The following is a 16,636-nucleotide window of genomic DNA, read 5'->3' as shown; positions in this document are numbered from 1 at the left end:
TTTACTTATTTAGTGTTGCACGCTGTTTCTCAGATCAAGGCACACTATCCTATAGTAGTCTAGGTAAAATGATAATATAGCACTGTGAATTAATTGTTAATTAAATTAATTGTCATCAATTAATGATAACTGCTTGAAAATCACACAATTTCAGATTCAAGAGCAGATAGAATTGCAGAAATATATGGTAAAAAGAAGAGTAGAGATATCTGCTTTTATATTAACAACCAATGGTGTAAAGAAATTTTGTGATGTGGACTTAGAGACTCTATTAATCACTTGCATATCCTATTATCCCCCCCAAGAGTTTTCTTCATTCATCCTAGTTGGGGTCTGCATACCACCCCAAGCTTGCACAAACAAGGCATTGCAAACCTTAACTGATCAAATCCTATGGACCGAACAGAGATATCTAGACTACCTCCTCATTCTATTAGACTTTAACAATGCTAACCTAAGCCAGGAGCTGCAAAGATACATTCAGCATGTCAACTCTCTCATCAGAGGCAAGAATATTTTAGACCACTGCTACTCAACATTAAAGGGTGCCTATCTACAAACTCCTCACATCCTGGACATGATCAACTTCTCCCCTCAGGATGCCGCTATAGAGCATTGCATGCCAAAACAGCCAGACATATAGTCCCCCCCCCCCCGGTGCCATAATTCTGCTAAGCACTTAATTCCCACAGCACTGTCTCATTTCTCATATTTTCTCATCTTCTCAACTTTCCTACTATCTTCTCCTATATGATATAGGTCATATATCATAAATCATTGTTACAATCATTAGTCATAAGTTACAAACAATAATTGATAAATCATAACATATCAATGTTATGATTTATCAATTATTGTTTGTAACTTATGACTAATGATTGTTAACAATGATTTATGATATATGACCTATTTCTTGCTGTGAACTTAGGCACCGAAGACAAATTCCTTGTGTGTCCGATCGCACTTGGCCAATAAAGAATTCTATTCTATTCTATTCTATTCTATTCTATTCTATTCTATTCTATTCTATTCTATTCTATTCTATTCTATATACATGTATTGAAAAACATCATAAAAGAAACAGTTGAACAGTAGAAACAATAAAAATCAAGAATAGCAGCTAATGAAATGAAACATTACTATGTTCACATGCTTTCCATATTATCAGTAGTTTTATTGAAAAGTCATTCTTTTGCTCTGTTGATACAACATGATAGAACCTGTTGAAACAATACCTCTATAGGAGACTCACTTTGTCAAACATGAAGACTTTATTAATGTTACCACTAAGGGGTAATATTGTTCCAGTGATCATAGCATTGGCATCTTGGATAGCCTTACACACATGGTTCGTATTGGCATTTTCTTCAAACTGCATATTCACAAAAACAATGGTAACAGGACGTAGCTCTGACAAATACTCTAGTGGCTGGTTATCATCTATCTAGAAGATAGTAAAATAGGCACTTGAGAAGAAAACTATATTCAAGTATCTTACTCTGAGCTGAAGGTTAGTTATTTTCATAATATAGTTCTTTTAAAAATTGGGTTTTCTCAAAGTGAACATTTTATCACCAGTTTCATAATTTTTCTTACAACTATTTTCTATACTAGAAAAAAATAAGGTTTTAATTTTAAAGACCAAGGGAAAATATTTTTATTATAAAGAGCAAAAAAAAAATCATGTAAGTACCATTCTCTGATTTATCACATCTTTCATGTGATTCCTAGCTTTAGGTTTTAGATTAGAATACCATTATAATGATACCATTTGGGTATCATCTTTAATGATACCCAAAACTTTAACTGTACCAAATTTCTTGTGATTTTGCAGCAACAGCTATTTTGGAGATTAATATTAAACATCCTATTAATTAATTAGAGCACCCCCGGTTGGGAACCCCTATACTGTAGGCACATAATCATGTTAAAAGTTTACAATCTTGTAGTGCTGCATTACTGGCACATCAAGGCAACATGCAACCTTGGGCCATGAGTTGGACATGCCTGGGTAAGATAATGATTGATTTAGTTTAAGGAATGTATTTCAAATCAAATTTGGAAGTAAACAATTTATTGAGTTCACAGAGATTAATTAAAGCAAAATATAAGACAATTAACTATATCGCAAAGAAAAATGTTAACTAAAATAACTTTTCAAAACTATATCAATCAACTAAGAGACCCACATTTTGTACCTACCCCTTTTTCTAGAGCCTTGCAGGCATCAAAACATATTTGTACCTTTTTAAACTTTGAAGTTGTCCAATTGGTTCCCAATAAGTGGCCCTGCTGTTTATTATTTGTCAGAATATAGAAAACCCCAATTCTGCCTTCTCTGGATTCTGCCATATGAGGAAGGGAAGCAACCATTTTCTCTTAATAAAGGATTCCTGTTGGAAGAATTATTCCAAGAGTTCTGTCTTATTAAGATGCAAACTGGGGTGGGTCCTTACATTACACAGGACTGGGGGTCCAATCTCTCCAATTCAATGTTTTAAGGGGTTCCCCAGTAGGTTTTCCCTGGGCAAACATGAGGAGGACATAACATTTGTGGTGACCCCAGGCATGGAATGCCCAATGATCCTAGGGATGGAATGGTTAAAAAAATGGAACCCCTGGGTAAATTGGAGGATGACAGAAATCAAATTCCCGAAGGGGGACCCTATGGACTTAAAACCCCAAGGGAGGCTACCAGAATCAAGAATAGAAAAAGCATCCATAGGAGAGGAAAAGAGACTAACAGAAATACCAGAGGAATACAGAGACCTTGCTGAAGTTTTCAGTGAGGAGAGGGCGAATGAGCTCCCCCCCCCACCGACCCACAGACTGTACCATTGAATTCAAGCCTGGGGCAAAACTCCCGAAGCCCAGATTATACTCCATGAGCCCAAAGGAGAAGGAGGAAATGGAAAGATTCATAAAAAAAAAAACCTAGAGAGAGGTTTCATTGAGCCAGCCAAGCCTAAAGTGGCTGCGCCAGTCCTTTTTAGAGAGAAGAAGGATGGCTCTTTACGTTTATGCATGGATTATAGGGCTCTGAATACAATCAGTGAAAGCAACCTATACCCTCTGCCCCTCATGAAAGACATGCTGTCACACCTATCGAAAGGGAAATTTTTTTCTAAACTAGACCTAAGGGAAGCTTACTATCGCGTGAAAATTAAGGAAGGGGACGAATGGAAGACTGCATTTAACTGCCCCATGGGGTGCTATCAATTCAAAGTCTTGCCATTTGGATTACAAGGGGGCCCTGCACTCTTTATGCAATTAATCAATGACGTTCTAAGGGAGCACCTGTTTAAGGGGGTCCTTGTTTACTTGGACGACATTCTTATCTTCACTGAAACAAAAGAGGAACATGTCAAACTTGTCAGAGCGGTTTTAAAGAAGTTGCGAGCCGCCCACCTATATGCCAAACTCTCAAAATGCGAATTCCACCAGGAAAGGATAGACTACCTAGGTTATCGCATATCCCCCCAGGGCATTGAAATGGACCCAGAGAAGGTCAGAGCAGTATTAGATTGGGCACCACCCCGCACAAGAAAGCAACTACAAAGTTTCCTGGGCTTTGCAAACCTTTACTGCCAATTCATCCCCTCATTTGTCCAGATAGCCTTGCCCCTCACTAACTTACTAAAAACGAAGGGAGCATCCTCAGTAAAACCTAGCCAGCCACTAACATGGACAATGGAGTGCCAAGCAGCGTTTGAGAGACTAAAGAGAATTTTTTCTGCCAAACCAGTACTAAGGCACCCAGACATGGACAAGTCCTTCGTAATACAGGCAGATGCACGTGATGTGGCAGTGGGGGCTGTTCTATTACAAGAAAACGATGATGGAGTATTGCAACCCTGTGCATATACATCCAAGAAACTCACGGAAACAGAACAGCGCTGGCCCGTATGGGAGAAGGAGGCATATGGGATATGTTGGGTATTATTCACGTGGTGACAGTTCCTGGAAGGCAACAAAATCCCCTTCCAGGTGTGGACTGATCACAAAAATTTGGAAGTAATGTTTAAATTTGTGTTTTGGAGGGAGTTTGTAAAGAATGATGGATGGGGTGGGGAGGGGGGGAGGGTTGGGGGGTTTGGGGAAGGGAATTGTTTTGTAAAACTTAAAAATTTTCAATTAAAAAAAAATTGGAAGCCCTGAAAACGCCCAGGAAACTCAATCCCAAACAAGCCCGCTGGTCCCAGCATTTTCACCAGTTCCAAACATTTACCAGGGAGAAAGAACTCGCATGCCTCAATATAACAGCGCACGAACCACAGACTCTAAACCAATAATGGCAGAGTCACAACTGGCAGCACCAGTAACCACAAGAACCCAAGCCAAATTAAAACCACAACTGGACAGCCAAACTGGAATTGAATTCAGAAAAAGTTTGGAAACAGATGAATGGTTCCAGAAAAACAAAAATGTGTGCACAATGAGAGACGGGTTGCCTTGGGTAGGGGAAAAGTTATATATACCAACAACCCAAAGAGTCACTTTCATGCAGCTTTGCCATGACACAAAATCAGCAGGGCATTTTGGATTTGTAAAAACTTTACACTTAATTAAACGGCAATTTTGGTGGCCATCCATGAAAAAGGACATAGAAAGTTATGTAGCCAGTTGTCCAAAATGTGCCACTGCAAAGAGGTTGCAAGGGAAATCGCCAGGACTATTACAAACAGTGGCAAATCCCTCAGCCCCCTGGAGGGAAATAGCCATGGATTTTATAGTGGAATTACCAGAAAGCAATGGGAATACTGTGGTCTGGACAGTCACGGACTTGTTTTCCAAACAGATGCACTTTATCCCTTGCCAAAAGATTCCCACCGCAAAAGCCTTAGCAAAACTTTTCATCCAGCATATTTACAGATTGCGTGGGGCACCCCAATGCATCATCTCTGATAGGGGAGTGCAATTTACGTCTGCATTTTGGAAGGAATTTTTATCCCTCTTAGGAACCACTCAGGGACTGACATCTAGCCACCACCCACAAGGGAATGGGGGGGCTGAAAAAATGAACTCCGTATACAATATTTAAGATGTTTTCTTAGTTTCCAGCAGACTGAGTGGGCGGACTTACTCCCTTTTGCAGAAGTTGCCTACAATAATGCAGTCCACTCCAGCACAGGTTACACTCCTTTTCAAATAGCCACTGGTCAAAGTTTCAACCCCATGCCAGAATTAACCCCAAACGAACCAATGATCCCATCACTGAAAGAATGGATGGAAAAACTACAAAACACCTGGCCAATAGTTAGAAAAGCACTAGATGAAGCTAGGCAGGCATACAAAGCACAAGCCGATAAAAAAAGGTTGAGCCTACACCATTCATTATAGGTGAAATGGTGTACCTATCTACAAAATACCTAAAGTCCCTACAACCCTGTAAAAAACTTGGACCAAAATATATAGGGCCTTTTCCAATTAAAAGAATCATGAACCCAGTAACAGTAGAATTAGAATTACCAAAAAATCTCAGGCAAATACACCCAATTTTTCATTGCAGCTTGCTGAAAAGAGAGCATCAGTCAGCTTTACGGCCAAAAATCCCCCCACCACCACCTCCAATCATGGTGGAATTCTGCCTTCTCTGGATTCTGCCATACGAGGAAGGGAAGGGGGGGAACAAAGGGGCTTTATGGCCCTCACTTCCTTCAGTATACTTCAAAGGAACTGAATGTATGTATTGCAAAAAGAACTAACCAGAAGAATGGGGCTATTGCTTTTTATGTAGTTTTCTTTGAAGTCTCAATCCAGTAATGAAAAGGGGGTGGAAGTGTAATGCCTGAGACTGTCGCTGAAAGAGGGGGTTGATTGGGTGGGGCTACTGGGGAACCCCTTAAAACCTTGAATTGGAGAGCTTGGACCCCAAGTCCTGTCTAGAACGCCTGCAACCATTTTCTCTTAATAAAGGATTCCTGTTGGAAGAATTATTCCAAGAGTTCTGTCTTCTTAAGATGCAAAGTGGGGTGGGTCCTTACATTATTACTATATGCCCAAATTTTAATAATCTTTTGGTATTTAATTCCCTGGGGGTCAAAGCAATCAATTTTTCTTTTAGTATTCCATACCTGATACCTTGTTTGTGTTCACGTATTCCTGTAATATTATTACACTCAAAGAAAGAGTGATACACAAGAGTCTTAATTATTTGATTTCCCATTTTGGTTCTTATTATACGTGGTTCACAGTTGTTCTTCCTCACTTGCAAACACATGCCCATCAGCAATCCACTCAAGTACCACCAGGTCCTCAAACTATGACTATATCACACTCCTCTACACAATTACCATGAATAGGGGCTCAGTCACAACAATGGGTACAACAACAGCAGTTACACCAACATTTGCAATCACAGAACTAGCACATCAGGTAGTTGTTCAGTATTTTGGATGGGTAGTTCAATTATTACCAATGGTGGGATTCAGCTGGTTCGCACCACTTCAGCAGAACCGGTAGCTAATTTTTTGTTGCCCAGGCCCAGAATGGACTTCTGAAAGCAGCATCCACACAGAGAACCGGTTGTTCACATATTTGAATCCCACCACTGATTATTACATAACTGTAATAGAATAGAGATGGAAAGTGGAACACCAGGTGATCCTTCTTCTAATGTTTCTGCACTATGAGACAATTGGGTGGAAAGGAACTATTGTATCATAAGCACACAGTAATTTTTAAGGCCATTCAGCATGTTTATGAATTCCATGAGAAACCTCCTATTTCCCTGAACCAGATTCTATTGTAATAAAAGTCTTTTTTGGCATTCTGGGGAAAAACAAATACATAATGGGAAAACTCAGCTTCAGCACTTCTGGAATATTGATGAAGAAGGTTTGCAAGGAAATCATAAACACGAAATCCTTATCTCCCATCCCCATGTTCTTTTTAAGAATATCCAGGGGCAATGATCAACTTCTCATGATGAGGAAACATTCAATTTTTTTTTTTCAAAACTCATGGAGAATAATAATAGCATTCCTATAGCAGCATTTCCTCTATGGAAAGTGTTACATAAATTATACTCATATGAAACCTGTTATGTATTGTATATATATATAAAGTTGTGTTAATCCCTGCTAAAGTGAAACTAACTTAACTCCAACTGCTTGTGAAGCTAAAATGAAACTAAACTTTAGATGACCCTGACTATTAACTCCAACTGTTTTGGAGAGAAACTTTGAACATTCATATTTGGGCGGGTTTTTCAAGTATTGTGATTGGTTAAAGCCCTGTGGGCCCAGAGTATAAATTACAGGCAATTGCCTGCAGTTCTCCAGTTCTAGTTTGAGTCAATAAATAACATAACTATGCTGGTCTGCTCCTTGCCTACTGAAACCCACTACACAATAAAAGGTGGGATGCTGCAGAGGAGAGAGCTGCTGCTAGCCAAGAGATTGAAATCACTGGATGATAGGCTGGGTAAAGAGCCCTGGAAGCCTAGTTATCACCCCCCCCCCCCGCCTACCAATAAGCCACACTGGAGGCATGCTGAAATCACTGGGTGTCAGACCAGGTAAAGAGCCCTGGTGGGACCACGCTCCCCACTCTGCCTGCCAGTAAGACACACTGGAGGTACAGATAGACCTGAGGGATCTGTCCCCAGGATCCCAAAGTGCAGCACAGCTCCAACCACAGCACTACAGGAATTAACCAGCACCATAGGAGCTTCCTCAAATGGCTAAATTAGAAGGCTCAACGAGTTCAATATTACTCATCCAGAACAGTGGAGCTCATACGTCTCCCAAGTAGACAACTATCTCTGGGCTAACCAGATCACAGACGATGGCCTGAAGGCGGCAACCTTACTATGTGTCTGCGGACAAGCCACATTTGATATCGCTGAAAACCTGATAGCACTGGCAAGTATAAAGACTGTGGCCTATGCAGACTTCAAGAAAAAATTAAGGGAACATTTTGAGCCAAAACTCTCAGTAATGGCCTGGCGCTATGCATTCAAGCAATGTGAGCAGAGATCTGGGGAATCTGCAGCAGAGTTTGTGGCAGCTGTTCACCAAGCTTTGCGCCAATGTGAGTTCCCTGACCTGGAAAACAGTCTCAGAGACAGCTCATTTGCGACCTGCATAAGAGAGAATTACAGCACCGCCTATTCGCCATGGAGAAACTGAATTTCCAAGATGCATTGAAGGAAGTCATGGCGGAAGAGGCTGCTAGAGGGGCAATGAAGACTAAAACACATACCAGCTCCACAGCGATCCACCAAAGGACCACAGAAGGATCGGGGGAGGTCAGTGAGAGTGAAGAAATCAATCATTTGTGGAGAGAGCCACCCAGACGGCCACGCTCCACAGAGCAAGCAACTTCCCCACAGAGCTGCGCAACCTGTGAGGGAACAGCATGAAAGAGCAGAGTGCAGATTCTGCACAACAGTATGCCGTGCCTGTGGAAAGCAAGGGCACCTTGCCAGAGTTTGCAGAGGTCGTCAGTGGGAAACGAAACCTGCAACACAGCAGCACAAGGGGAAATGGCCCCCAGGACAGAACAGAGTTGAATACTGCTCAGGAAGGCATAGCATCCAACACACAGGGGCCCAACATTCCATCAAAGAAAAGATGAGACTCCAACTAAGACTGCAAGGGGTCCATGGTCCATGGAGCTAGATACTGGATCAGCCCTGTCCATTATCTCCTCCAGGACTTTTAAAACAAATTTTATTGGTTTTTTTGATTCTTAGAACAAAGTGCTTAAGACACACCATGGTGCTGGGGTAATCAAACATCCAGAAATAAAACCATATATGAATAACTCAAATCAATACATTAAATATTCCCTCTCTATTTCCCTCAATTAACCTAATATATTTAAGATGATCCATTTCTAATTTAAATTTCTAAAAATCCTAAACCTGTTTTAGAGCTTTGTGAGTTTACAATTAGCATAATCAAATTTGACTTCAAAGAAACAAATTATCAATTCAGGTATCCCTTCCAAATATATTCTAGATCTCAATCTCTTAAATCCTTAATTTTATCACAAATCTCATTTATTTCTTCTTTCACTACACAATATATCTCCTAATTAAAGTAAAATATTAATCTATCCTATACATATATAATCCATCAATCCATCAATCTCTTTAAGATAACAAAATAACAAAATAAGACCTTAAATCATTTCAGCCCATTGGGCCAAATTCAAATTTCATCCAGTTAATTATCATACCTAATAACGTCCATATTATCAGACAAAAACATCATCTTACTAATTTAACATACTCAATTAAATCAATCCAGATCTAAAATGCCTCTTCAATTTTCTTCATTCCATTACATAATAGTTTTCATACAAATAAACCTATTATTCCAAAGAATAAATTCTTAATCTATTTAAAATATATATTCTAATAATCACCCATTTTTCTCTTACTTCTAACTCTAAATCTTAATCCTTAAATCAATCCATAATTCTTCAGTGCCTTTGATCCATCACATATAATTTTGAATTTAACTTTTCAGTCTTATTCTGGCCTTTTATTGTGCCAGGCAGGTTTCCATAACAAAGCTTCCCTTTCAGCCAATAAGTCTCTCATTATTGCTTGTAGTATCATTTGAAACAGTAAGAAGCATCCCATCCTCTGCATTGGGCATCTGTTTCTCTTATCGTTAAAGCTTCGTTGCTTTAAAGGCTCAAATCTCAGTCTTTGATTTTTCTGATCCTCAAAGGTATAGATGAAATGCTTGTAGGATAAAATAAATTCCTCTCAATTAAATCCTCTTCTAGTATGTTTTGGTTTATAGAATGGTCAGATGTTCTCTGAAAGTCAGTTTGAAGGTTTGGAATATGGCTTCTGACTCTTAATTCTGTAGAAATCCCTTTCATTGTAGCACATATTTCTTCAGTAACCTCGTAGATCTTTTCCAATATAAGTTTATATTGTGAATAAAGTTTCTCCATTTTAATAATAATTGAAGAGAGTCCCTTTGTTTTCTTTTAGTGGAGACTGTATTCAATAAAAGTAAAGCAGTATCCACTCCCACAGTTCCCACAGCTGCATCCGCTTATCTTTTCTCTTCAAAAGTAATTTGAAAGCCAAGTCCATCTCATCTCCAAACAGTAACCAGCAGTTGCAATATTAACTTTTCACCAGTAGATGTCCTCAATAGGTTAAAAAATCTTTTCCAGACACCATTTTTTCCCCTTTTTCTATCTTTTAGAGAAAAAGGTGGAAAAAGAAACAATCTTCCAGTATAATATGATAGTAGAGCTTTTTTAAAAAAAGGTTTTTTCTGTACCGAAAGGAAAAAAGAATAAAGTGTAATCTTTAACATTTTTTATTTTAACCTTTTTGTTCAGCGCTTTTCTTCCCACACATACCAAAGCTGCTTTTTCAAGACGGAGAAATGATCCCAACAGAGCTTTTACAAGCAAAAAAAGAACAAAGTAGGGTGAAGAGAGGAGGAGAAGGGCTCTCACCCGGATCATCCACGGTGGGTCTATTCATGCTTAGATGTTGCTGTGTCTTTCGGCTGGTGCAACAGGGTAATCAGCCATCTTACAGGACGATCTTTTGCTCTGTCGGCCCTCAGGAAATAGCTGGAGCCACGAGAGAAGCTGCCACCCTCCTGCAGTCTCCAACAAGCCTCCTCCTCCAGGGTGACTTTTGACCCACAAAGGGTCTACCAGCGAAGAAAAACCCAGCCAGTGTGGAGACAAATCTCCAGACATGACTGAAATTACCACGAACTGGAACCAGAAGTCTCCTCCAGAACTTTTGATCACATTTGCAAACGTAGCCGATGGCGGTTCCCACTCAAATCATCAAGCTTAGTGCTAACGGACTTCCAGAATTGCCGTGTTCCCGTAAGGGGGGAAGCTACCATTAGAGTACAATTCAGAGAGTTCGAGGGTCCCCTCAGCATAGTGGTCATAGAGGGACCACGCACCAGCCTCATAGGACTGGACTGGTTCGAGGCCCTGGGCATCAGGGTGACGGGCATCCATCAAACACAAATGGCCGATCTAGCAGCAGTATGCCAACAATATGCTGACATATTCAGCACAGAGTTGGGACAAAACAAAGGGCACCCATTTCACTCAACCTCGATCCAGCAGTAACTCCAATCTGATTAAAACCACGCAGGGTTCCCTTTGCATTGAAGCCTAAAATTGATGTGGAACTAGACAAGCTGGTACAGCAGGGAGTGCTTCAACCAGTGGACTGTAGCCAGTGGGAGACTCTAATAGTGACCCCAGTTAAGCCTAATGGGGACATCCGCATCTGCACAGACTACAAGTGCACCATAAACAAGGCACTACAGCAGCATGTTTACCCTGTACCAGTAGTGAGCCACATCCTTGCTTCACTCCAGGGAGGCTGAATCTTCGCTAAGTTAGACCTCCCCAGGCTTACCAGCAGCTACAGGTAGATGATGCTATCACAGAAGCACAAACAATCGTCACACATAGAGGTGCATTCCGAATGCGTCACTTGCAGTTTGGGGTAAGCGTAGCACCAGGGTTGTTCCAAAGTATTATAGAATACTGAAGAACATTCCTGGCATCTGCCTGTATTTTGATGATGTCTTGATCGTGGGGGAATCAGCGGCAGTCCTGGCAGAACGTCTCCATGCAGTACTCCAACATTTCCGTGAGGCAGGCCTAAAACTCAAGAAGGAAAAGTGCCAGATCGGTGTGGAATCCACAGAATTCCTGGGTTTCCACATCGATGCTGCTGGAATCCACCCATCTGATGCAAAGCTAAAGGCAATTCAGCAAGCCCCACACCAAAATCCAAGGGGGAGCTACAAGCATTCCTGGGCTTGCTCAATTTTTACCACTCTTCTTACCACATAAGGTTGCCTTGTCAGAACTGCTACACCACCTACTGGACAAAAAAACACCCTGGGCATGGTCGCGCATCCAAGACAAAGCGTTCAAGGCGGTAAAATCATTGTTATCCTCAGACTCCATCCTAGCTCATTTCAACGAAAACCTACCAGTAACACTAGCCTGTGATGCTTCACCATACAGCATTGGGACAGTACTAAGCCACAGGATGCTAGATGGTAGAGAGGCCCCCATTGCATACTATTCTAGAACTTTATCATCGGCTGAAAGAAACTATGCCCCAGATAGACAAGGAAACCCTTGCCATAGTGGCTAACTGTTATGGTTCCAGCTAATGAAACATTTCAAAGAACTTCCAAGCATTATTTTCCTAAAAGTCTTTTATTGTTACAAAATGTCGGCACAGGAACAACGGAGGGATGCTAGGATCTAAGTTCTCTTCCTCTGAGCAGTTAAATTATCAGCATCTTCCCTCCCTAAATTAGCCGTCATATCTCACATTATCCAATTAGTGTGAAGGTCAAATGTTTTCTTCCTCTTTCTTTCCCGGGCTTTACCCCCAACCCCCTTCTGCTCTGTATTAACCCCATAATTACCAGACAATTCTGCATATTGTCAAAAGCAAGAATATACAATATTTGCAGCATTGACACTGGCATTAAGAAGTTCCATGACTTCTTATATGGACAAACCTTCATCATATTTACAGACCACAAACCTCTGCTTGGTCTCTTCACAGCAGACAAACAGACACCGCAGATCCTGTCGCCGCAAATGCTACGATGGTCCATTTTCATGGCTGCATATTCATACCGGCTAGTCCACAAGCCAGGTAAGGAAATAGCCACACCGATGCTCTCAGCTGACTGCCTCTACCGCAGACTGATCAGACCCAGACCCAGCCTGTCGTATCCTGGCGATCCAGGATCTGCCTGAAGCACCCCTACATGCAGGGATGTTGCAGCTGAAACCACCATGGACAAAACGCTTAACCGCATTCTCAACTGGGTGTTAAGGGCATGGCCAGAGACTCGGCCAAGTCCTGATTTCCATCACTATGCTTCTCGGAAAAACGAACTGCAGGCCCACAAGGGATGTGTGCTGTGGGGCAACAGGGTCATCATTCCACCCAGTCTTCACTCCAGGATGCTGGATTCCTTACATGAGGGGCACCCAGGAATTGTTTGAATGAAGGCTCTAGCCAGGAGCTACTTATGGTGGCCAGGCCCGGACAAGGACATTGAGAATCAAGTAAGGAGTTCCCAGGCCTGCCAAGAAATCCGACCAGAGATGCCACAAGCACCAGTGCACCGCTGGGAGACCACACACGCCCATGGTCTCATGTGGACATTGACTTTGCAGGCCCCTTCCAAGGGCAGGTGTTCTTAATTGTAGTAGACAGTTATTCCAAGTGGTTGGAAGTGGCACCAGTCTCATCAATGACAACAACCAGGGTCATCAAAGAGTTGCGCCGGCTGTTCACCACACATGGTCTGCCATGTAATCGTGTCCAACAATGGGGCACAATTCACAGCAGGAGAGTTTCAATCTTTCCTCAACACCCACATGATTCAGCATGTAACATCCACTCCATTCCACCCCGTGACCAACGGTCAGGCTGAACGAATGGTCAGGACCACACAGGAGGCGCTCAAGTGGATGACAACTGGGGACAGGAATCATCGCCTGGCGAACTTCTTCCTGTGTCAACACACAACTCCCAGTACAGCAACAGGTCACAGTCCAGCGGAGCTGAGGTGGGGCTGCCGGCTCACCACGAAGCTCGACTGACTTCACCCAGACAGAGTAGCGGCAGAGACGGCTCAACCAAAGCCCCCCCTGGAACTTACAGCTGGGTGAATTGGTCTGGGCCAGGAACTATGGAACTGGGGCACCTTGGGTGGCAGTTAGAGTAACTAAGATAATGGGGCCCTTGTCATACGAGGTTATTCTGGAAAATGATCATATGGTCAGATGCCACATTGATCAGTTACGGCGTCGGCAGGCCGGGCCAGTCCCGGGTGGGGATCCCGAGGTTTTATCAAACACACAAGAGAACTGTTTTCCTCCAAGTTTTCCTACATCACCCATGGCCGCCTCCGGGGAAATGGAGGTACGAAGGGCCATAGAGCCACCGCCACTCACGGGCGACCTAAATGGCCATCACAGCTCTGTTCAATTGGAGATGGATGATACTCCACTTGAACAGGACTCTCCAATAACATTGCAGCAGTCCACCAGGATCCGTGGGCCCCCGGTCTATCTCAAAGACTATGAATATTGAACAGACTGAGGATGATAACTATCCTAGGGGAAAGGGGTGTTATGTATTGAATATATATAAAGTTGTGTTAATCCCTGCTAAAGTGAAACTAACTTAACTCCAACTGCTTGTGAAGCTAAAATGAAACTAACCTTTAGATGAACCTGACTGTTAACTCCAACTGTTTTGGAGGGAAACTTTGAACATTCATATTTGGGCAGGTTTTTCAAGTATTGTGATTGGTTAAGGCCCTGTGGGCTCAGAATATAAATTATAGGCAATTGCTTGCAGTTCTCCAGTTCTAGTTTGAGTCAAAAAATAACGTTGTAACTATGCTGGTCTGCTCCTTGCCTACTGAAACCCACTATACAATAAAACCAATGGTAACTAAGCATTTGCTGAAGTACCTTCTTCAGGACATTCTTCATCACATATTTTCGCAAGCGTTTTTCAAGTTCTTCATCTTGACCCAACACAGAAGCTATTCTCAAAATCTCTGGCAAAGGAAGGTGAGAAAAAAACGGATACTATGAGACACTTGATGAAACATAATATTGTATATTTATGTGTTGAATTTGTGCACACTGTATGCTTTTCTGCTAATGTTCAGAGGGGCAGGGACGTGATTCTGGCATCATGTATGAATGTGTGTGTTTGTGAGTGTGTTAATGCAACTATATGTGTATGTGTTTGGGTGTGAGTAAGTTGTAGTAGTGCCATCATTTTCTGACTATTTCTGAATCAAAAAGAGTTGTGAATTCTCTCATACCTTCAATTTAATACAGAAATCTTGAATATAGCAACCATAGCATGGTCCACTTTTCACTGCCCCTTCTATGTATTCAAAACACAGGTAAAAGACGTTCCTGGTTATTTCTATAGTTGGTTAGTTGTAGTTGGGAAATGGAAGCAGGTTCTACTTCCAAATGCAACTCACATGCTGTTATATTTTATTTATAGGTAAAGCAAAATAAAATCTCTGATAAATTTTAGAATGAAACTTTCCTACATCATTGTAAGACTGGAGATGCTATTTCAATTAGGTTAGAAAATCAAATGCAATGGGATAATAGCAATAAATGAGCTGAGAAATAACTCCAAATCTCAATATTCGTGAGGAACTCACCAAAACTGTCACATATATGATTCTGATTCAGGTATTCTGCACATCTGTCAAAGAATTCATCAGTATTAAAGTCAGGAACATTTCGGATGTATTTAACCTGGAGGTATATAAAATTGTAGTATTCAACAATGTTTTGTCTGCTATCCATAGCCAATGTCAATCATTTTTAACACGAGATACCAAGAATATGGTGTTATGCAAATTATAGTAGCGATTTTATCAGCCTCTTAAACACAGGGATGATTTTTATTTGTTTGGTGAAATGTAGTCAAGATTCCCAGGAGGGTGGGAGTGCATTCCAGATGACTAAGAGAGAATGAAGTTTAGATGGTTTGGTTGGGAGGAAGAGGTCATGTCAGCTCCTCCCTACAAGTTCTCAAAATATATCTTTAAGGATTCAAATGCTTGAATTTTGCAAGGTTTTGTCTGTAGGTAAGAACAATAAAGGAAAGTGCTTAGCAGAAATCCTGCGGTATTTCTTGGTTTTTGGGGGGCCTGGCAACATCCATAAAATATTAATAGTAAAATATTAATATAGAACTAGTTCAGCCTTTAATATGTTATTAAATCTAGCTGTGTAGACCATAGACCATCTATTGTGCCATTTTCTCAGTTTTGGTACAATACATTTTGATAAAGTGATATTTATATAATATTCTTAAATTCTTTTTTTTTTGTAAAAAAATTTTATTTTCAATTTTACAATGCATTACATTCATAAAAATACTCAGATAAAAAATAAAACAAATTGATACACACAACTTTCGGTATTGCTCACCCATTTCCCCCCAAACCGCATCCACCCTCTAACCTACTTTCTTCTTTCCCTCTTCTTCCTCACTCTCCCCTCTCCTCCTTCTCCTCAACCTTCCTACTTGCTTCTCCCCTTCTTCCTATCTTCTCGCTCCGGATGCGGTCCAGGGGAAATGCCCGAGCAATTCCTCTCTCCAAATTAAAGCATCAATATTATATACAATTCTCCCCAACAAAGATAATTGTAGTTTTTGCCAGTCATTTAGGTCTTTTTGTACTTTTATCCACAATTGTTCATAATTATTCTTATACAATTTCCCATTAGATGTTGTGATATATACTCCTAAATACTTAACCTTATTAACTACATCATAACCTGTTGCTTCAGCTATAGTATCTTTTCCCTTCATAGACACATTTTTAAGTAAAATTTTAGTTTTATTCTTATTCACCTTAAAACCAGAGACCTGTCCATACTGTGCTAAAATTTCAACCAATTCATTAACCGAATCTATTGGATAAGATAATGTCACCACCAAATAATCAGCAAAAGCTTTCAACCTATAATCAATCTTATTTATTTTTATTTCTTTTAATCTAGAGGATTCTCGAATTTTAATAAGTAAGATTTCCATAGTTAATACAAATAACAAAGGGGATAAAGGACAACCTTGCCTAGTACC

General features: G+C 40.9%; 1 protein-coding gene across 1 annotated transcript in view; it reads right to left on the bottom strand.

The window, feature by feature from the left end:
- The window catches only part of ADCY10 (adenylate cyclase 10), a 212,712-nt gene that overhangs the window by 171,929 nt on the left and 24,147 nt on the right, over positions 1–16,636 (bottom strand). The window contains 3 exon segments of the mRNA XM_039326127.1: positions 1,253–1,444; positions 14,482–14,570; positions 15,201–15,297. Of these exon segments, the coding sequence (XP_039182061.1) occupies positions 1,253–1,444; positions 14,482–14,570; positions 15,201–15,297 (378 nt within the window).

Source organism: Crotalus tigris, unplaced genomic scaffold (assembly GCF_016545835.1).
Source record: "Crotalus tigris isolate CLP2741 ecotype Arizona unplaced genomic scaffold, ASM1654583v1 scf7180000024339.11422700, whole genome shotgun sequence".
Classification (NCBI taxonomy): domain Eukaryota; kingdom Metazoa; phylum Chordata; class Lepidosauria; order Squamata; family Viperidae; genus Crotalus; species Crotalus tigris.
The sequence above is the reverse complement of the archived record's forward strand: the minus strand, read 5'-3'. Positions and strand labels throughout refer to the sequence as shown.